Genomic DNA, 22,651 nt, shown 5'->3' on the forward strand with positions numbered 1-22,651 from the left:
CACTGATGACAGGCACAAGCGTGAAGCCCCTGTAAAACTAATAAGAATTGCCACTTGGTACTGACCTCTACTGGTTAGGCCACAAAGTTGTTCTCTACAGTAGCAGTTTGTCAAATAAGCTTTTATTGTTTTCAAGGTATAAAATACAAACAGCTGTTTGATACAGGGAAAAATATTTTAAAGAAATGCAGGGATCAATGAAGAAATATCTCATACAGTACTTAATGGTCCATGTCAGGCACATAAACAGTGTGAATCAGTAGCCATGTGGCTGCTTGGTAACACATAAACCCAGTGTATCCAGAGTGGTGTGCGCATAGATATAGAACTTATCTATGGGTGTGCGTGTCTCACTTAGTCACTTATAACAATTGGCAACATAATTTAGCACTGAATTAAGAAGATCAATGATTACTCTGTATGACAAATACAATCATGTTATAAATAAATCATTTAGTAACAATCCTAAATTGAAAAAACAAACATATCAGCTTACAAATGACTAGAGAACTTTACTACAATAATATCAATAACCTGTTACTATGACAACAGGATTTAGAACAAAATAACATTCAAACTCATGTTGAGCTACAACATGTCTTGATACGCCCCAACACAAAACCATCCAGCATGATCCACAGGCAAAGGTTACAGCTCTAAAAGCGCCATGAATTGACAGCCCTTTCACACACACACACACACACACACACACACACACACACACACACACACACACACACACACACACACACACACACACACACACACACACACACACACACACACACACACACACACACACACACACACACACATCAGTTAACAGAGTTACATACATTTTCTACCACTCTGTTGAACTCCTCTGGTTGATCAGCATACACATGGTGAGAAGCATCATCTATCAGCTGCACAGTGGAAAAATCAGGAAATAAAGATAACACAAACAGTCCCCAATCATACAGTAAAATGTGAAGAAGAAAACACTAATTTAAATGGAATTAAAATTATACTAATTTAAAGCTGAACTGCACCGTTTAGACTCCTAATTGGATAATATCTTCCTTATGACTCTGCATCTGTACTCACCAGCACTTTGGTGTGGGCCTGGTCCCTAATCTGAGCCACTTTGTCCCCAGACGAGCTGCCCACCCAGGATTGTGCTCCATACAGCATGGTGAGGGGCATAGAGGGGGGCAGCTGGTGAACCCGCTGAAGCATGGGCCTCTTGGCCCAGCCCAGAGACTCTGACATGGCCCGGAAACCCACCTCACCACTGGGAGGAGGAGGAAAGGAAATAAAAAGGCGTTAGGAGACTGGTCAGCTTTTTAAAAGGCATTATGCTCCGTTATTAAAAATGTGATGAAGTGATGCGAGTGTTACCTTGGTCTTACCTTGGGGTTTGTGCGTTACAGTGGTAAATGTACTGCGTCATAGTGTCATCCTCAAACAGATCTTCAAATTTCCTTTTGAAATCAGGACGGAACCTGTTCACCAAGCCCGGACCTGAATCGATGACATACTGTATGAGTGGAAAGAGTTATAATGTAGCACAGCACAATATTAAATAAACAACAACATATCTTACCCCATGGGCCTGCTGCTCTAATGACAGCCAGTGGGTTGAAAAGGGAAACCACTGCTGCAATAGCTTTTACCCAGCGTGGAAGGGGTGGCCTCTTCCCCACTTCTGTCCCCTGTCCTTGACCCTCTTGGGTTTGTGTCTCGGGTCGCTCAGGGAAACCCCAGGGGTCCACCAGGATAAGATGTGACACTCTGCACACAGAGAGCAGAATACATTACATATTACAATAACTTTGTACCAACTGGCATTTATTTGACATCATCCTATGCACAGCACACAGTGGTGTGCATTGCTGTCTTTTTGGATACTACCACTAGGAGGCGCCAACGTCAGGACATGTCTAATTTTACACACATCGGCTGTAGGGAACATTTTTTGATTGTTTGGTCTGTTAACTAGAGTCTAGACAACACGGAGATACGATTTCGAAAAAGCGCAAACCTGATAATACTAATAATAAATTATCTTTCTTGCTGAGAATTAAATGAGAAGATTGATACCACTCTCTTATATATCTGTATGGAAAAATAAAGCTACAGCTAGCAGCCAATTAGCTTAGCTTAGCGCAAAGAATGGAAACAGAGGGAAAAGCTAGCCTGGCTCAGTCCAAAGCTAACGAAATCTGCCTACTAGGCCCTCTTACTAACACTTACGTAACACTTTACATCTTGTTTGTTTAATCTGTACACAAGCCGAAGTGTAAAAGTGACAAGTTATGGAGGGTTAATGTTCTGGGCTATTTCTTGGCACAGTCACTTCCTGGTGTCTTGTCATCACTGTGACGTTGCTAAGCAACCAGCAGAGACTCCTAGATGTGACAGCACCTGGCCTAGAAATAGCCCTGCAGGCCAGATCCAGGCTAGCTGTTTCCCCTTGTTTCCCGTCTTTGTGCTAAACTAAGCTCACTGGCCGCTGGTGGTAGTTCCATAGTTACCATGCAAACATGAGAGTGGTATCTAACTCTCGGCAAAAAGGTGACTAATATCCCAAAATGGCAAACAATTCCCTTAAGAGCATGACGTTTTTATTATGTTGCTAGCACCTGTATTAAGTAACAAACTTCAAAAGAACTACCTACTGTGGATTTTCCTGGAGGCTGTGGAAAATGATTAGTGCCAATAAAGATCATATCTGAATAGCAAGAATTTTAATTTTCTACATTCATTCCAAACAACTGAAATGAATATACAATGTAGGGCTGCACGATATTAGGAAAATATCTAATTGCGATTATTTTGACTGATATTGCGATTGCGATATGATTCATGATATTGGAGGGAATGATCATGTTTGTATCATTTATTCTCATTTTCATTGAAATATATATATATATTTAAAAAAATGATTATAGTGTGATTTTTGCCAGGATCTGTACCAAACAAAGATGTTTTTTCTTTAGTCTGTAGGATACGATTTGTAGGCCGGGACATCTCTGCAGCACCACAATACTTTATTTTAGAATGGTTTGACACTAGTCCATATTGCGATTTCGATAAAATTGCGATTATTGTGCAGCCCTAATACAATGGATTCCTATTAAACAATATTTTGTCAGGAATAAATACTGTAGCAACTGGAACAATAGTGTGACAATGAATTTGATTATTACTGATCTTTCTGACTGAAATTCTGTTAATTCTCAACATGACATATTCATTGTTCACTATTCAAATACAATCTCTGCCTTCACTAATGTATTTCCATAATACATGACTTACTGAAGTCCTTTATTCTCAAATAAAACACCCAATCACTGCCAGCTGCAAGTATTCTGTTCTGCAGCTGCCCCTCATCTGAAGCTTTACATGATGTCCCATTAGTATTATTACCTAGAAGGGTACTGGATAGCATAGGAGGTAGCCAGGTAACCCCCCAGACTGTGCCCCAGCAGAATCATGTTCTCCAGGCCTACAGACTGTCTCCACTGCTCAATAGAGTCAACAAACTGTTCCTCTGCCTTGGCAGCATCTGAGGGGAAGGTAGGCCTGGAGCTCCTACCAAAGCCCAGGAGGTCAAAGGCGTAAACAGGCCGTGACCGACTCAGCGTGTCCATGTTCCTGATCCACAGGCCCACCCCTCCTCCAAAACCGTGGACCATCACCAGGGGAGTCTTGTGGGCTAGAGGAAAAAGAGGATGACAGACATGAGTCTTATAATGCATACAGCACTCTGGAATTACAGCTGTTGTCTCCAAATAAACAAACTAAGACTGAGAGGAGGGTTGTACCCTGTTCTGCAGGTTTGCGCACTGCCTTGTTGGTGAGGGTCAGAGTCCATATTCGATCCTGGTTTGGCAGGGTCACAAACCGAGCCCATAGGTCATTCTGAATACCTGTTGTGACCAGACATGGAGGAGAAATGATCACTAAACCCTCACTGTGGTTCTGTGTTAGTTGTATAGCTAGTAGTCTATAACCACAATGTTCCACTTCCGGGATTGCTCCCGGTGCCGCCAGAAATTCCACCGGCTGTCCGTTACCTTCCGCTTTCTTTGTGTTGGCATTTTAAACTCTGAGTGATTTTTGAGGACTTTGGTTAACTGCTCCTAAAATGTCTGCAGGGTAAATCGAGACAACTAGCTAGACTATCTGTCCAATCTGAGTTTTCTTTTGCATGACTAAAACAACTTTTGAAAGAGCAAGTTCCACCAAAACAAGTTCCTTCCCGAGGCTATTTTGCAGAGGCACCGTGGCTCTGCTCGGCGCTTAGCCCCGCCCAAGACGATTGTGATTGGTTTAAAGAAATGCCAATAAACCAAAGCACGTTCTTGTCCCATCCCGAAATCCTGTGTGGACTAGCCAGACCCTCCTCCACAGCGCTGTGGAGGAAGGTCTGGCAATGCGAGACTATATAGCTAGTGATATAACAGTGTCATTTTACACTTGCAGAAGCTCATATAGATATTTCATAAAGAGTTAGCAGCCATTTATATATCATTACAAGTATTTAGCTACATTTATCTTCCTTTATTGTGGTTTAAAAATCTGCGAGTATATGTCAAAACATTCTTACAAGCAAGAATCTTGGACTCTGTAGTTTTTAAAAGGGACATGGAGGTTGGACGCCAGGAAGGCCACCAGCTCCAGACTGAAGTCACAGAACTTGGCCTAACAAGAGAGAAACAAAAAACGAAGAGATAGTAGGTAGTACAGGAATTACTCGGAACACGCTGAATGTACCATACTAACAGGTTTAAGTCAGTGTTATCATTGTTTGAATAGACCAAACCCACCTGGGAGTGTCATGTTTTACAGCCACCATGCTATCAATCAAAGCCACAGCAGCAGTGATGTATTGGTCAATATTTATCATGATTACCTCTGACCTTTTAAGAGTAATTTAAATTTCAGGAAGTTTACTGTGCCATGCATAGAGTCAACATGCATTTAAAATATGCCGAGTCATCCGATCAACTGGCTCGCCTTGGAGTGTCGCTCACAGCTGCTCTTCTCTCCAATAAATGCAAATTTAAAAAGACCTGTTTGACAGGAGTGGCAGACCAACATCCCATTCAATCACTAGCCACTCCTGTGTGGGGTCTTGGTTACTAATAATAAAAAAAAACTAATATCCCTACAGTACTGATTCTGGAAGTTAAAGTGAGCCAGTGTTAAACTTTGTGATCACTGATTTTAAATTTTTTTTAACCCTCTATTCATGTCAGATAAGCTACTGGTAACAACAGTTGTGTTATATTAAAACAGTTAGGTGGTTACATTTATAAAATGTTGTAATTTAGAAAAGGTTGTAATTAAGTGTAATGTCACATGGATATAACACATATAAGTTTAAGAACATGTATATTTTATATGCAAATTGATATTGGTACAATGATATAGCACTCTAGTTAAGTATTGTACTACACAGATCCCAATACATGCCTTAAAGGGGATCATTTTTTGTTTAATTTTAGCTAGAATGTGATGTAATCAGCCCAGCGGGGTGCTGAAGGAGGTTGTACCAGACTGTTTATCTATCTGTGTTACTTACTCTGTTTCGCAATCGGCCTGTATCGGAGCTGTGTGTGTTGTAGCAGGCTCCATTGGTTAACTACATTCGGTTACATCAAGTTATGAGGTTGACAACACGGTTCTCTGTATCTGCTTTGAAATGTACACCTCTGTGTCTGTAGGCTAGTTTCTGATGTTTTATAAGTCGTTTATAGATCAGCTGACCGAATACAAAGATGGTCTATTGTGAAGATGCGTCAACGGTCAGCTATAAGCATAACTCATAACGCTTTTTTAATTTATTTTTTTTACAGTCATTAATCAATCATCTTCCATCTAATACAAAGTCTGACGGGCCGTTCACAGTAAAAAAACAAATTTGGGGGGACGGGCAAGTACACGTATTATTGTAGTGTAATGTTATTGCTGTTGTGTGTGTTCTTTGTGTGAATTGATTGGTGAAATTCAAAACTGCAAAAGCTTAACTTGCGGGTGACTGTGATTCAAACATTAGGCACTGGGGCCATTCCGATCCAAGAAAATTGGTAAGATTCGAGTACGTAGTTAACACAGCCGCACCTCGAAATACTGGCAGAGTAAATCATCTTTCCAAATTTCACACCTCTCTGTCGTACGGTGGGCGGCGCTAAGGATAATTTCCTTCAACAGCGGGCCCTTTGCTTTTCTTTCCGAGCGACGGAATCGGAATATATTCTTTGTAACACCAAGGCCGCTTCCGGTTGACGAGGACACGTCACTCATTCGCTTGAGGAAGTGGACCTGTGCAAAAGTCGCTTATTGACCTCATTTGTACAAATAAGACGGCAAAGTCATGTCGAATTCAGTCATATCGGTTATTTCTCGGTTTCTAGACGAGTACACCACCACGACGCCCAACAAGCTGAAAGTGGTGGATGCATATTTGCTGTACATCTTGTTGACAGGAGCGCTGCAGTTCCTCTACTGTCTGCTCGTTGGCACCTTCCCCTTCAATAGCTTTCTGTCGGGCTTCATCTCATGTGTGGGCGCTTTCATTCTCGGAGGTAAATACTAATTCAGTTAAATGTTGTTATGCCTTGCCAATGAATTATACAATGCGTCAGTCGAGGGTTTCATTCAGTCACTGGACTTCTGGCCCATTAGTGAACCTGTGTGCAGACACAAGTTAGCTAACCATGCTAACATCCCATGGCTGGAGTTGTAAATTATACAGCATGTACAATAAGTATGGACATGTTCACCTACTCAATTAGAATAACAAAGTACACTCAGTTGCCATATTAGCCCTTGTGTTGACTTCGGGTCACATTGACCCGTTTTAAATTTTTGTTTTATATCAGAAAAAATAGGACGTAGAAATAAGCGCTGCAAATGTGTAGAAGAAAAGTTTTACAATTTAAAACGTTGGAAAAAGCAAAAACTAACTGTGAAAAAAAGGCGTCAAAAAACTTAAAAAAAAAAAGAAGTGTTTTTTTTCAAGGTTGACAGGAAGACAACACAAGGGTTAGGCACACTTAGCTAAAAGTTATCTGGTCTAATAACGTTACAAAAGCCCTGCAATAAGCCATTCATGAAGGTTATACTGTTAAGTTTTGTTAAAAGGTTTGTAGGAAGGTGTTTATTCAACTTCGTAGTTTTCGTTTGTGGTTTTACTGAATTGTGTGACGTTATAATTAGAGGTGTTTTATCCACCCAGTTTCATCAGACTAAATAATAAGAAACATCTTAGTGTCATAAAATGTATAATATATAATGCAATAAAACAAACTCATCACAAACTATACAGCCTCCAAAATGACCATACAGCTGATTGAACACCTCTCCACAGCAGTTTTAAGAAGCACATTATAACCCTCATGAAGGCAGGTTTTGTTGCATTAAAATGCATCCGTCTTAGCTAGGTGTGCAGAATAAACTGCCTACTGGTAGGGCTGCACAATATATCGGTTTTTTTTTGTTTTTTTTATCGTCATCGCAATATCAACTGGCGCAATATCGCAAAAGGCTGCAACATATCGCCAAAGACACTCAGAGATTTTTTTGTTTAGTTGAAACAAAAATATCAGTAGAAAACTGCCCTTTAAAATGTAACCGTCATTCTTTTTTTAGTTTTATATTCAATTCAATGTTCAATTTGTTCAATAAAATGTTGGGAAGGATTTCCTTTTCATTTGTTTTAAATTCAACAAGCAGCAGAACTGTGAACACTTTAATATCCGTTTATTGCAAATAATATCGTTATCACGATATTCAACAACGTTATCGAATATCGCATATTTTCCTCATATCGTGCAACCCTAGCTACTGGGTGTACCTTAGCACTTTCAGAATCAATTGTATTCCCATAGTAGAGGACAGAGAAAACCCGGTTACTCAGAGCTCATATTGTCATAACTACATGAGTAAACAATAAAATGGGTGAGATTGAGCAATTGGGTTGATATGATGATCATGACCTGCATGATTCATCTATTTAAATTGATCATTTGTCTCTAAAATCTCAGAAATAATGAAAAATAGCCCATCACAACCCAAAGACATTGAGTTTACTTTACAGTGATGGAAAATAGAGAACCAGTGATTGTTTAGCATATGTTAGTGATAAATAACTGAAACTATTATCATTAATTCATAGATTTCAAAATAGTTGGTGATACCTTTTTCTGTCTGTTGACAAATTGATTGATTGTCTAAACCCTACTGCACCGTAATATCAATTTATGTCAATTTAAAATTTTCTAGTAATATTTCTTAAAGGTGCCCTGCCACACGTATTTCATTACTTTGTGGTAATGTCTGAAGTTCTACCATTTTTGTGGAAAAAATGCCTTGGTTACCTTGTTTCAAGCCATTCTAGCATGGTATAGAAAGCCTGCAAGAAGACTCAGCTCGATTTGTGCCAGTTGTCATTAATATTCAACAAGCTAAGTTGCTTGACTCTGATTGGCTAACATACAGCCAATGAGAGCCTGGCTATCAGCATCCTTTACCCAGCGCAACTGGGCGAGCTCATGAATAGTAATGAGCTCAGGCAACACCACGTCAGACTGACCAGCTTTTGTAATTGGCCTGATTTCTCCGCTTATTTCCTTTCAGTGGCTAGAGCTGACAGAGGAGGTAGCAGTTCATTTTCACATTCACAACACAAACACATATGGACCTAACATATTAAAAAATATAAAAAATACAAGTAAAAATGATGTGGCAGGGCACCTTTCAATGTTTCAGAATTGTTTGAGTATTTAAAATGTGGTTATCAGTTTGAAAAAAACATCACAACGTGCACAATGTTGTTATACAATCAAACTGTGGCTCCAATGAGGAAGAAGTTTTAATATTGACCGCCTACATAGCTCTAGGGAGAATGAATCGGACTCCATTACTGACAACATTACAAGTCTCATTACCTCTGCCAAGGCTCTGTTTGTCTGTTTGTTTGTCAGCAGGATTCTGTCAGCGGCGGAAAAACTACTGGCCCAACTTCATCAAACTTAGTGGAAGGGTGTAGCATGGGCCAAGAAAGAACCCATTTAAATAAAAAATAAAAAATCACTTGCGTTATAGGGCAATTGTGCTGCATTCAGGTGTTGTCAAAATAATAGGGAAAAATTAGCTCCATCTGGGAAAATTGACACAGCATTAACATCGTGAGATAGGGCATGTATTGGCGGAGGTCTGCGCTCTCCGAGCGCCCTTCAAATTCCGTTGTTTCCGGGTTTTTTCATGTTCAGACATACAGATACACCATGAATCTTGAATTCAGATCCACCTATGTAATGTAATGTAACCATAGGAACAATGGCAGAGCTTTATTTTCAGTTCAAAAATCTAACTATTCTATATAAGCGCTGAAGTTGATAGATTTCTAAATTGAACAATTAATAAATGAAAACCTTTTCTTTCTTTTTTTACCAATAATGAAAATATTACAATATTATATTAACATAATGTTATTTATGGATCTAAAGTGTGTAAAAAAATAAATAAAAAAAAAACACTTTAAACTGAATCCTCTGTCTTTTGCTTTTTTCTTAGTGTGTCTTCGTATCCAGATCAACCCACAGAACAAAGGAGACTTCCTGTCCATCTCCCCAGAGAGAGCCTTCGCTGACTTCCTATTCGCTCACACCGTCCTCCATCTGGTTGTGATGAACTTCATTGGTTGAAACAGACGTGAATCTGACTCACAGTGTCCCCCTCTTAGAAGGTGCATATTTCACACATGCATTTCTTATTTCAAGAGTTAGGGCTGCTCGATGAAAAAAAGTCATAATGACGATTATTTTGGTCAATATTGAAATCACGGTTATTTAACACGATTACTCATTGACTTTTTGGAAAGATGTTGCAATTATTGAATTTAAAAAAACAACAGTGAAAACACCTTGAACTTTGAACTTTGTTTTTCATTCAGAACATAAGACAAGATAAGAGTGTACCGTACATGCAAAATGTAACGTGCAAAATAATTGTTTTTCTCGATTACTCTGTTTTTGTGATCGTTAGCAGCCAAAATCGTAATCACGTTTGTTTTTTTATGTAGTTATTGATATTTGACACAACACATGCCACATCAGTCATCATATTATATTCTGTAGTTAGTTTTCCTTCCAGCTGAATGCTTAAAGCTGCTCAGAGTAACAGGTCTGCAGCTGTTGATTAAGACTACCTCCCTGTTGGAGTGAGTTCTCACATATCAAGTAGCAACTAGCACGTTTTGGAGCCACTAGTCAATTAATTAGGCCTGAACCTGCTGGAGAACATTCTGGACAAAGGTATATCCTCTTTATTCCAAAAAAAAAAAGTCACCTTATTTTTACAGGCAAGTCATTAAGAACAGGTTCTTATTTACAGTGGCGGTCTGACAGTGGCATAGCCACTTAGGGGAAGGGAAGAATAATTTGCTCTCTAAATCTCTATTTTATGAGACGAGTGCGTAGGAAGAGTAGGTCAAAAGTTGAAAATAACCTCCCGCACACTGCTAACTTGGAAAAATAAATGTACTTAAGCCGTTTCGGTGCTAGACCTTGAGTTTGTTTGCAATATTCTGTTTATTGAGATGCTTTAAAACCGGACTGGCCAAGGTCATAAATGCCACATAGTTAAAAGAATGTGGTTTTTAGGGGTTTTATACCGCTGGTATCTTTTTGAAAAAATCTCTCTGGAAGTTGATGTGTGTGAGATACGCATTAGTGTCCATAGTGTAGAGTCTCTCAACAGGCAATAAATACTAGATTTTATTAACTCCAATGATGTTTATGAGAGCTTTTACACAGATGTATGCTTTATTATTATTGGTTTATGCTTGGAAAACAAGAAATATATCGTTGTCCTTTGGGTGCTCTATGGGGAGATCCACGATAGCACATAGTATTACATAGTATTGCTTTTGTTTTGCTAGACATAACCATGTTATTGGATGTTTAGACTTGGTAAGGGCATACAGCTCTTGCTTCTCTTATTTTTAAATTTTGTTTTTTAATAACTACTCCCATAACCTCAATGTCACTAACCCAACCACCTTTCTTCTTTTTTTTTCATAGATAAGGACAAGAGAAGATCCGCTTCAAGAAATGATGCTACATCTACTTTTGTGCCATTGAGTCACCTCCCACCATCAACACTGAATTAGTTGCATGATTTTCTTACAGATAATGATTGATTTCTTGCATTCTTTTTTTTATATTAAAAATTTGTAAAGCATTCCCCTTTGCACCGAGAAGAAAAAATAAAAACAACTGAAATGGTGACCTGGAGAATAATGAAGCCGTTCTTGAACGAAACACATTTTGTTTTTGACAAAAGACTTGTTTTAAATAATCTAAATATATACATCTTTTGAATGCATGATATTCTCTAAATGAGTATGGACAGGTAATGTACAAATGTATTAAGTCATGAAAAAAGTTAACAGGGCCATACGGTCCTACTTCTTATATTTGAACATACAAAATTGTTATTTCTATTAATACATTAGAGTACAGGAAAAATGTACCCCCCCTAACCCGACATTATTAGGGAGATATCAATATAATCCTATTACAGCTTAAAATATATAACTTTTTATATCAGAGTTTGGAGAAGCTGCATGCTACATTTGGAGTTTGCTACAGAGAAACAAATATAAAAAGAAATAACTTAGTGAACATTGCTAGGAAAGGGCTCCATCCCTTGTAGAATGTTTTTTTTGAACCCCAAATGTTGCATCTTTTTTTAAGTTGATGAACTCATGAGAATAAGAGTGCGTGCAGCAGGTTAGTCTATATCGACGACATTTCATTTTCCGGGATTGTTCCGGTGCTGCCATAACCTAACTCCGCCAGATGGATTGCTTCGCATTTGCTCGGCATATCCATCTGGGAACTTTCCGTTGGAGAACTTTTGGGAAGGTGCGAAAATACTGGTTAGCTGATTGGATAAACCATCTGTCTATCACTAACCTGACTCCACCAGATAGCTCGCAAGATCAGGACGGTCTCACGAGGCTAATTTTCTTCACGACTAGCGGAGCCAGTTGATATATCAAACTCTTGCCGAAACCAGTCGGGAGAAGAGCAAAAACATCTTTTCCTCCAAGAAAAGCCTCCAGTGCCGTTTTTTGCTCTTCTTTCAATGAAGGAATACTTTCTAATTCCGATAAAACTTGCGTGATAGCTTCACTCATCCGTGGAAGCCGCCATGTTGTTTAGCTGTCGGTACACGATCCGTTCTGCCTGCACGATCCGTTCTGCACATGCGCAAAATGTTCGCGCATGCGCGGTTGTACGAGGATTTACGACACTGCACGATCTGTTCCACGCTTCCGGTCGACAGCCAAGCTAACGTTAGTTTAGCTAACAGCTAATTCGGCTAACCGCTAGCTGACAGCTAGATTCAGTCTAAAATAATGTCAACTCAACTGCCGTTAGCCTCCACAGGCAAGCTAACGTTAGTTTAGCTAACAGCTAATTTGGCTAACTGCTAGCTGAGACAGCATGTAATAACTTTAAAAGACCCTCAAAATAAAACTTGAAAATAAATGTTGACATATATAACAAACACCTAACATATATAACAGCTGTTACGCCAGTTCTACTTTACTTGTGCTCATTTAAAATACAATCACTCAATACTTGTCTTTATTGTTATCACTGTGAAGTCTTAATTTAGCTGTAGCCTGCTTTTCCCCATTACGTTTGAGTTAACGTTATTTTAGACTGAATCTAGCTGTCAGCTAGCGGTTAGCCGAATTAGCTGTTAGCTAAACTAACGTTAGCTTCCCGGTGGAGGCTAGCGTGGAACAGATCGTGCAGGTCGTATGGATACGTAAAACAGTATTGTCTTGCGCATGTGCAGAACGGATCGTGCAGGCAGAACGGATCGTGTACTGACAGTCGCTTCTCGTTGCGTCACACCTAAACCTGCCTCAAAACCAACGCTGATTGGTCGGTCGTTTGGCGAACGTCTCCAAATTTTCTCTATCTCAAGATGCCAGACTGATCTGCGAGTGGAAAACTGGAGCTCGCGAGATCAGGACGGTCTCACGAGGCTAGTGCTGCCAGATGTTCTGCTGGATGTCCCGCATTTTTGGCCGGATGTCCCTCACCTTCCGCTTTCTCTGTGTTGGCATCTGGTCGATTTGGGAAATATCCTCCGAGCTAGAATAGACAAATTATATTTATCTTTTTTTTTTAATCTTTTTTTTAATCTTTTTTTTTTTTGTAAAATTCTCATCACACACTCGACAGTCATTTTAATTCCAGAGCTTGCTTCCCTATGTCCCACCAAAACAAGTTCCTTCCCGAACCTCTATTCGGCGCTTGGCGCTGCCCAAGACGATTGTGATTGGTTTAAAGAAATGCCAATCAACCAGAGCATGTGTTTCTCCCATCCCGGAATGTTGTGTAGACTAGCCAGACCCTCCTTCAAAGCGCTGTGGAGGAAGGTCTGGCAGTGCAAGACTAGCAGCAGGTCTGCTGCCAATCATGTAAGAGGGGAAAGCAAGAACATTCCACCCCAGAGCAATGAGAGGGTTTGCTTCAAATACTTGCTCTGGAATAACTGACGTGAACTCATTTCAACTCAGTTGCTTGTGACTGTGCAGATCCACTTATATTTCTCAAAGAATGTACTAACCTGAGGGTACATTTTAGCTGTGTGGGCCAGTTTGAACTGGATGTGGAACTGCCTTGCATAAAGAGATGGAAAAACAGACTTGGTCAAGCTGGCATCCCAGGTTTCTCCTGTAAAGGGCAGATCTACATCACTTCCTATGCTGATTTAAAAGCAGACAGAGAGGTAGATTATCTACCTACCTCTACATATTGAATGGATAACATTATTGGAGTATTTGATTCAAAGAAGCGTTTCAGACCGAGGGTGATTACAGGTATTTTCAGACAGAAAAATAGTGTTTTTTGAAAATGAAAGAATGTAAATATGTTCTAGTAGAAACCCAAAATACCGGTATAAAGCTGAATATGAGCATAATATGGAACATTTAAAGGTGCTTTAGGTAGGATTGTGAAGATCCAGGACTTAGCCAAAAAATTTGAACATCGACAACTTCTCAGTCCCTCCCCCCTTTCCGTTAAAGCAGCCATATTATGCTCATTTTCAGGTTCATAATTGTATTTTAAGGTTGTACCAGAATAGGTTTACATGGTTTAATTTTCAAAAAGCACCATATTTTTGTTGTACTGCACCGCTCTCTCTCACTGCTGCAGATCCTCTTTTCAGCTGGTCTCTGTTTTAGCTACAGAGTGAGACCTCTTTTCTTCTTCTTCTTCTGTACTATCTTTGATTGCACTCGCACATGCCCAGTAGCTCAGATGTAGATCATGTCAGCTAGCTAGCTCCATAGTCAGTAAAAGAAAGGCTGTTTTTACAACTTTGGTCAGTTACAAGGCAGGATTAGCTGGGAGACTTCTAAATGAGGGCGCACATGTAAGTAGTTCTTTTGTAGATTATGGTGAACTTGTGTGTGTTGTAGCAGTGCTTTTGCTATTGAGAACGAGGTAGCAAGCTAGCGTTAGCATGCTAGCGTTAGCGTTAGCATGCTAACGCCATGCTACGAGCTAATGGTTGCGGTTAGCTTGCTCGTTTCGGCTTGTGACGTCACAAGCCGTGCCGATTTTTGAACAGCTCACCCAGAGACTGAAGGCAGGACACATTCAGAAACTGTATCTCACTCTAAACAGCATGGATGGGTTTTTTTCAAAGTTTGTATGTGTGTGGAAGCACCAGAGACACAACATAACACCCCAAATCCCAGAAAAAGTGATTTTTTCATAATATGGGCACTTTAAAGCCCAAAACGGTCTCCTAAGCCCCTCCCCCCACAAGGGAGAATGAATGCATGTGCATGAGCAGCATTATCAGCAATTTACTTAAAGTTTAAAAGTACCCACTATTCAGGTAAAATGGTTACAGTCAAAGTTATGTTGTATAATATTGCATAATATTACTTTACATTTACATGTAAACCACATTTTAGTGTTGTGATTGGTCGAGGTAGAGCTGATTCTAGCAATTCCATTGACTGTTTGGTATATGAAATGTATCATATTGTCATTATAGGTTTTTAAAATCTTAATTTGCAAAGTAACTAAAGTTCTCAAGTAAATGTAAAGAAATAAAAATTAAAATATTTTCCTCTGAAGTGTAGTGGAGTGGAAGTATAAAATATCGTAAAATTAAAAGTGCTGAAGTTGAGTACATTCAAACCACTAGGTAATGTAGTGAAGACAAAGACATTTCAGCTTTCCTAAAAAGAATGATGGCATAGAGACTAATAGAAGACCTTTTCCCTCTGACATTTTAATTTACATGCTCTGTTAGGCGGAGGACAGTTCTATCTACTGTAGCTAATCTTGCTTAGTTTGATGAAGCAATTCACCAAAATTAAATATATATATATATATATATATATATATATATATATATATATATATATATATATATATATATATTTTCACAAAGCTGAAAGGAATATCAGGATATTGGGATATGTATGGTTGCCCTGATATGGCATGAAGCCTGGATACAAATAATTAGTTTCGTGAAAGTTAAGTTTCTATTCTCAAATCTGATATCAGTTTCAATTCTCCCTACAATTTTCCAGGAAATGGCTGACCTTATAAGGCTTTGCAGCCAAAGAGAAAAAAGCAAGAGACTTTAGGGCTATCTTTGACAACCTTCACAGAGCATATTGAGAAGCTTTGAATAATTAAGATTGTTTGTTAATTCAGTGGCTGAGGGGGCTGTGGGTTGAAGCCTAATCCGACAAATTAAGACTGGACTAAATCCAAAGTTTTCAGGCACCAAAATCAAATCATTTCATTGTAGCCTGCCAAATGAATCCTCTGCAACCATGGAGGGAAAGCACTCCACATTTGGTTGCTTGGAAGAATAGGTTATTAAAAAGATGGGTAACAGTGAAATTAACAGGGGAAATGAGAAGAAAGATGACATGTTTAAACTTACAGGCCAAAACCGTAGTTAAAAGAATAGTTCAACATTTTCGGAAATAAGCATTGTTGCTTTCTTGTTCAGAGTTAGATGAGAAGATTGATACCACTCTTCTTTAATTTACCATACCAATGTTTTAATCCAACTTAGCCTATTTCCTAAAATATAGAACTATGCCCCTTAAGTCTTAATTTCTTTAATATTGTGGAATTTGGGAGGTTTTGTCCAGACAGGGACTGTCTGAGAAGGTAAATACTTTAAAGGTCCAGTGTGTAACGTTTTTAGTTGTTCATTCTCAAAATCTGTGTTGCCCGTTCACAAACTTGTCCTTTTTCATGAATATTTACCTCCACCATCAATTCCAAGTATTCCTGGCTTGAAATTTTACATTTGCGTTTGCATGAACTGGGGTAGATGCTCCATATTCATGCACCATCTTGAAATATGTTAGCCGGTAAGGGACATACAGGACATACTGCTCTGCCTTTCGCGTTTTCATGTCACATGATAAACTCACAGGTGCTGCTAATGCTGCTAATGGGTATCGTCGCTTCACGTCCCCAGCAAGTTAGAAGAAGGAAACATGGAGGACCACATGTTTTCAAAATCCAAATTTCAGGAACAGGAGTCTTCTTCTTCACCCAGAAAAATAAAAAGTATATTGAAAAGAGCAAGAGACCGGCGTCATCAGAAAAAAGTGTGAAGGCTAGGTAGCTGTAATACGTACTTTAAACTGCGTGGTGCGAGAGAGTTGATTGCGATATATGATCTTAATGCTAGATGGGAAAAATTCCTACACATTGGACCTTTAAATCCTCTTGGGATGTACAAATACAAAAGATGGGGAGGCAATAGCTCAGTCAGTAGGGAGTTGGGCTGGGAACTGGAGGGTCGCTGGTTCAAGTCCCTATACGGACCAAAGTATGGTTGTGGACTTGTAGCTGGAGAGGTGCCAGTTCACCTCCTGGGCACTGCCAAGGTGCTCTTGAGCAAGGCACTGAACCCCCAAATGCTCGATGCGCCTTTCCATCCCCGTCACTCTGACATCTCTCCATTAGTGCACGTAGGCATATAGGTACTGAGCATGTGTGTGTAATTCAGGCCTGTGTGTAACTGTAATTTCCCCTAGCGGGATTAATAAAGTATACATTATTATTACATAGCAAATGGGTCAATTTACAGAAATACAACAATTTGTATTGCATTTTTGTGTGTGCAATTTTTTCACACATTTTGCCCCCCACCCCTTCACAATGTTTTATAAGCTGTACTTTTTAGATCATGGATAAAAGCTGACTTATTTACAGAAGGTCATAGAAAATGTGTGGTATTTTACATCAATGCCACAGTGAGCACAGCTTGTTAGTCATTTTCTAATATAATTCATTACTATTCAAATCTAACTGGCACCTACATGGTTAACATCTGGAACATCTGGATCCAACTTATGGTCACATGACCAAGGGGAAATTGGCATTGCGGAACCTGGAGTCCATGTTTACACAAGGGAGAAAGTTCACTTGGTAAACCTCAAACTGACGGCGAAACATGCTGCAACCCTTTATAATCACCCTCAGCCTGTTACCATGGTTCCCAGGTAATAATTACTGAAATTATTGAGGTCATATGCTTGTACAAAAGCTGTACAATATGCCTTTGTTATTTGTTTTTAGTCTGCAGATAACTGATGTCTATGATGCAGCCCCCTCACTTTAAGAGTGAGTGTGCTTTTGGCAAATGCTGGTGCTACTATGTAAAATGGTTGTTATGCTTCACTTCTCTTTAGTATTTTATTACTTTTCTGTGTTATATTATTTCTTGAAGACAGACTGGAAAGGTTTTTAATATTTTTTTTCAGTGGGACCCGGAGAAGGCTTTTGTATGTGTTATGTTTTTTTAATCCTCCAAGCTTCCGTATTGTTTGCTCATTTGCAAGATTTTGTTTGATGTTTATTTTGTCAAGTCTCCAAAAGCCTGTTATATTTGTCCCCACTTAGTGTAACTCTACTATAGAGGGATAATCCAATTTTGGAAACAGGCTTATTAAGAAGGAAGTTTAAGTGGGAATAGTGTTTTGTAACAAAGGAAACCGAAACCATAAATGTGAAACAAGTATTGCTCAAGGCCACTTTCCCCGTTCTTCAATCATAGATTAGAAATGTCCACTGTGAGTCAGATTTGCCTGCAGCATTACGGAAAGTTTAAGTTCAAGCTAGTGTTCAACACTGAATCATCTCTTCCACCAGCCTTCCTCTGCAGGGTAACCACCGAGGGGGAGCATGCAGTCATGGAGGGTCAACCTCTCACAGTCCCGTGTCATTATGGGCCTCAGTATGCCGGCTATGTAAAATACTGGTGTCGGGGGAAGATGAGGGAGTTCTGCACCAGTTTAGCACGAACAGATGAGCCCCGTTCGGCCAATCAAGCTGAGGAGAAAGTGAGCATCTTTGACGACCCGGTCCAGCTGGTGTTTGCTGTGACCATGAGCAACCTGAAGGAGGGGGACTCTGGGTGGTACATGTGTGGCGTGGAGATAGGCGGTGCGTGGAGTGCTGATGATGTTGCTTACACTAACATTAAGGTCATTCATGGTGAGTAATTGAGTGATTTTGACCTATTATAGATCCCCATTGAAAAAAATTGTATTTTTGTGCGTTTCAAATGCTTATATTACAAATGTAAGGCTGTATTTATGAGTTGATTCCTTTCCTGCAGGCATGTCAGTGGTGAACAGCCGCCTGATTGGGGAAGAAGGGAGTAGTATCACAGTTGAATGCCACTACAGTGAGAGATACAGGTAGCCTATTTTATTGTCCCATTCATTATGTTACGATTGTGTCAGTTTTATTTACCATGAGACCATGTAGAATCCTCACCTTCATAACAACATTTCTAAAGCATCAGCAAAACTGAGACACATGGTTATTTCTTTTCCAAATCTTCAATTCAAGCCAAACTTTGATGGACAGTCTGCCTTTACTGACTCCCCTGTGACTGCTTGCCAACAGAGAAAGCGAGAAGAAGTGGTGTCGGAGCGGAGACTGGAGCTCCTGTCTGCTGACAGGTTCTGACGGGAGCTACGAAGACACTTCTGTGGCCATCAGCGATGACAGAACTAGGACTCTCACTATAACCTTAAAGAAGCTGCAGATGAGAGATACCGGCTGGTACTGGTGTTCTGCAGGACAGCAGCAGATAGCTGTGCATGTGCTGGTCACACCCCGACCCACGACCGGTAGGTTTACAAAAAAAACATAAAAAGAAAATTGTATACAACAAATGATCCTTTCATATCAAAACCTTGCATTCAATTGGAATCTAGACAAGTCAGTGATCCATTCCTATTTGATTCATTGTAGAAGCTGCACTAGGCTATTCTTTGTTGTTTTTTGGCACTTGAGGGAAGCAGAACAAGCAAACACAACAGTTACATATTATGATCTTATGAAGTTGAAATGCCAACATTTTTAGTTTTTTAGTTTTAGTTCCACGGAGCATTACATTAAAATTGTGTTTCTTGCCCCTTGGTGAATACAAGTCCAATATTCACTCTCCTTTTAGTTTTGTTTTGGTTTCAAACAACTCTGAGAGAAAACTGAGAAAAACATCCAGCTCATTATCTGAAAACAGCTTTGGCTGGAAACGAGGTTCATGAGAGCCACAAGAGTGAATCAAAACAGGAAAGTTGTGTGGCTTTGAAACCAAAACAATGAGCTGAAAGACCCTAAAATAATGTAATTAAAAAACACTTTCACATTAGGCATACTCATTTGACTCACAGTCTATATAAAAATATTGATTAGTCCAGCTTTAAAAATACTATTCTTTCAATCATCCTAAACCATGAGTCCTGCAAAGCCAGCCTAAATCTCACAAGCTCAGTTTTCACTATGAGATTTCAGTCTGGGAAACATCTATTAAAACTCTGTTGAGTTTAGAAAATCAGTGTACTATGGGGAGTTGTTTAGATAGTGATCTGACTTGCCAACTGAAACTCCCGAATGTTATTGAGAACTATTTAAAACAGGCATTGTAGGTATGAAAAGAGGCACAATTCTGCGGCTGCGTGCCCTTTTCCACACATCACTCTGCAGCTGCTGAAATGAGAAGTAGCCAAGAGCAGCTTTGAAGATCAATATGTGTTTGTGACAGATGGCAGGGGCTCCTAGGTCTCCAGCTGTACAAGGTATCGATTATCACGGGTCACCTATCAAGAATATTGATGTCATGAACTCTGCGGGTGCTGCTACAAACACTCTTCTGCTTATAATAGAACATCATTTTTCAGCTATAATGTCTTTATCTTCAGCAGCAGTATCTGTGACATCCACACCTACTACAAGTCAGTCTGTTGCATACCTGCCTCCACCCAAACCCATCACTAAGGAGTCCTGGAACAGTCACAGGTAAGCGTAAAGCAATACTTTATGCGTGTGCTATTTATGACAAATCTGTCATCATCATGGCCATCATGTGACTATGTAAGAACAGATGGAGTATATGCCTGTGCTGCTCTTGAAGCTGGACTATCTGCTCAGACGGCTGTGTGCCCTTGTCTGTGTTTTAGCCACATCTTGGAGTCGTTGCTGGTGTGTGCTTCTATAATGCTCCTTGTGGGCATGGCCATATTGGCAAGAAAATTGTGGAAACAGCACAGTAAGGCAACTTCTTATTTCTTTGAATATTAAATCTGGCAAAAGCCTGCCACTAACCTCCTCTATAGGTCTATGGAATACTGCATATGCATTAAATATATCTGAGATATTTGCATTATCATTTATGGCTTAAATATCCTTAATATCCATTTCTAGAGCAGGATCCTGTGCTGAGACAAGTTAAGGAGATACAAGCAAGGCACAATGTAAGCCCTCATTACAATATCTGTCATAATATTACACTCTGTTTAAAGATAAACACCATTATCAAGGGTATGCTTTAGCGATTATTGTACTCATTTTTGTTTCTGTCTCCGACAGGAGTACTCGGGTGACCTGCAAAACTCTGCTGTCGTTTTCCTTAACAGGGACTCCCAGGATGTACAAATGTACTGAGCTTTATCAGTGCAGGGTTTATTTTTACTCTTTGTAACTGAATTTCATTTTGTGTCTGTTCACTGCACACAGCACATACTTTATTTCCAGTGTCTTTTGTATATAACATACCAGCACAACACATGTTTTCTGCTTGCTGCTTTACATAATGCAACTGCTATAGGCTGGAGATCCTATGTTAGCCTATGTAGTGTATTGTAATTTTGTTGAAATTTGGGGATTTTAGCAAATTGGTGGAGTTTACATTCTGCAGTTAAACATGCACTTTTTGCTGAATCCAGTATGCTTGAATTAGATTTTTATTTTCATAAATACAAAAAATCAATAACTACATATTTGATTTATTATTTCTCCACTACCTCCTAGTTGGCTCAGTAGGGCGCCATCATCTATTAGTAAGCTGGATCACCCATCCGCATCAATATTAGATGCTCAGAGCAACTGCTCGACCGCAGCGCTGTACGATGACGTAGTATGATGAGCGACAATGGTAGGGAGTAGTATAAATAGCGAATAGGAGGACGTTTTTGGGGGGTTTATGGATCACACAAACACAGCATTTTTACCCGGGAGATTAGTGTTCATGTCCTGTTTTAAACCAAAGGTCAACTTTGACTTTTTTTAAATAAGCCTATAACTTACAATAAGCATAATGTAAGTTAACTTTTTTATATAATGTAGTTTTGTTGCCTAAACCTAACCAAGTAACGTTAGTGTTGTTTGAATTCACAGAGCATTAAAAAGTGATGCCAGTAGGGTTCTGACCAAGCCAGCGGCAACTGTTGCTATGTGAATGGATAATAACGATAATGATTCCTTCCTTATACTTAAGCGTAACGTGGTTTTAAACAGGTCATTAACGTAGTGAAACGGTCACAGTTTGGTTAGGTTTAGACAGCTAAACTACTTAGTTAAGTTTAGAAAAAGATTGTGGTTTGTGTTAAAATCACTACATTTGTTAAGTTACTTGACTTCTGGTTACGTAAAACGTGACATAGTTCAGTTTGTTAAGTACATTTAAAATGACTCGCCATTTACGTTTCTTTTCAAACAGGACACGAACACACGTTTTTTCTAGGTCTTAATCACGTTACATGACAAGGAATTTCCTTGAAACAACTGCTCCATTTTATAAAACTTGCAGAATATATGAATTAACAGCTAATTCAATAAAAAAACTTAAGATGTACAACATTTTAAGACTTTTTAGAGACTTCTTTGGTTCTTGGTCTTTTTTGGTCTTTTTGAACTCATGACCTCAGTATATCTAAAATCCTAGCTACAGCCCTGTTCAGAAGTCGACATGTCTACAGTATAGTGGTAGAAACGTATTATACATGAAGGACTGGTTTGTGCATTGTCATTGTTTGGTATTTTGAAAGGCCTCAGAGTCCTTCACACTTGGCATACTATATGTGAAGAGGCTCTGGGTGGGAGGGTGGGGGGGTGGGGGGTGAGGACCTTGTAGATAAGATGAGGACCTTGTAGATGTTCCTGACTCCCATAATGAATAGTACATTGTTTTGCCTCCTCCTTGGTGACGTGAATATATAACTGATTCTGTGTGAAGTAAGGCCTACTCCAGGGGTGGCCAACCAGTTAGGTATAAAGAGCCACAA

At 39.4% G+C, this 22,651-nt stretch overlaps 3 protein-coding genes across 8 annotated transcripts; 2 read left to right on the forward strand and 1 right to left on the reverse strand.

Moving 5' to 3' along the window:
- Positions 1-339: 339 nt before the first annotated feature.
- On the reverse strand, positions 340-5,786 carry abhd4 (abhydrolase domain containing 4, N-acyl phospholipase B). Its single transcript, XM_031310582.2, has 8 exons — positions 5,573-5,786; positions 4,595-4,689; positions 3,810-3,914; positions 3,412-3,700; positions 1,586-1,773; positions 1,392-1,503; positions 1,087-1,273; positions 340-905 (listed from the first exon to the last, which is right to left on the reverse strand). The coding sequence occupies exons 1-8, from the start codon at positions 5,623-5,625 to the stop codon at positions 816-818; spliced, it is 1,119 nt and encodes a 372-aa protein (XP_031166442.1). The 5' UTR covers positions 5,626-5,786; the 3' UTR covers positions 340-815.
- Positions 5,787-6,225: 439 nt separating this feature from the next.
- dad1 (defender against cell death 1) lies at positions 6,226-11,288 on the forward strand. Its single transcript, XM_031310584.2, has 3 exons — positions 6,226-6,575; positions 9,568-9,739; positions 11,076-11,288. Exons 1-2 carry the CDS (start codon positions 6,365-6,367, stop codon positions 9,696-9,698), a joined length of 342 nt encoding a protein of 113 aa, XP_031166444.1. The 5' UTR covers positions 6,226-6,364; the 3' UTR covers positions 9,699-9,739; positions 11,076-11,288.
- A 6,139-nt stretch (positions 11,289-17,427) lies between these two features.
- Positions 17,428-22,245, forward strand: pigr (polymeric immunoglobulin receptor). 6 transcript variants are annotated; one of them, XM_036004848.1, is made up of 8 exons: positions 17,428-17,578; positions 18,228-18,572; positions 18,697-18,778; positions 18,990-19,216; positions 20,291-20,387; positions 20,549-20,637; positions 20,787-20,842; positions 20,958-22,245. In XM_036004848.1, exons 1-8 carry the CDS (start codon positions 17,530-17,532, stop codon positions 21,030-21,032), a joined length of 1,020 nt encoding a protein of 339 aa, XP_035860741.1. In that variant the 5' UTR covers positions 17,428-17,529; the 3' UTR covers positions 21,033-22,245. The 6 variants fall into 6 exon arrangements, with proteins under 6 accessions (XP_035860741.1, XP_035860743.1, XP_031166434.1 ...); XM_036004850.1 differs by having other exon boundaries at positions 20,297-20,387; XM_031310574.2 differs by having other exon boundaries at positions 20,297-20,387; positions 20,793-20,842; positions 20,958-21,048.
- The last annotated feature ends 406 nt before the right edge of the window (positions 22,246-22,651 follow it).

Source organism: Sander lucioperca, chromosome 9 (genome assembly GCF_008315115.2).
Source record: "Sander lucioperca isolate FBNREF2018 chromosome 9, SLUC_FBN_1.2, whole genome shotgun sequence".
NCBI classification, from domain to species: Eukaryota; Metazoa; Chordata; class Actinopteri; order Perciformes; family Percidae; genus Sander; species Sander lucioperca.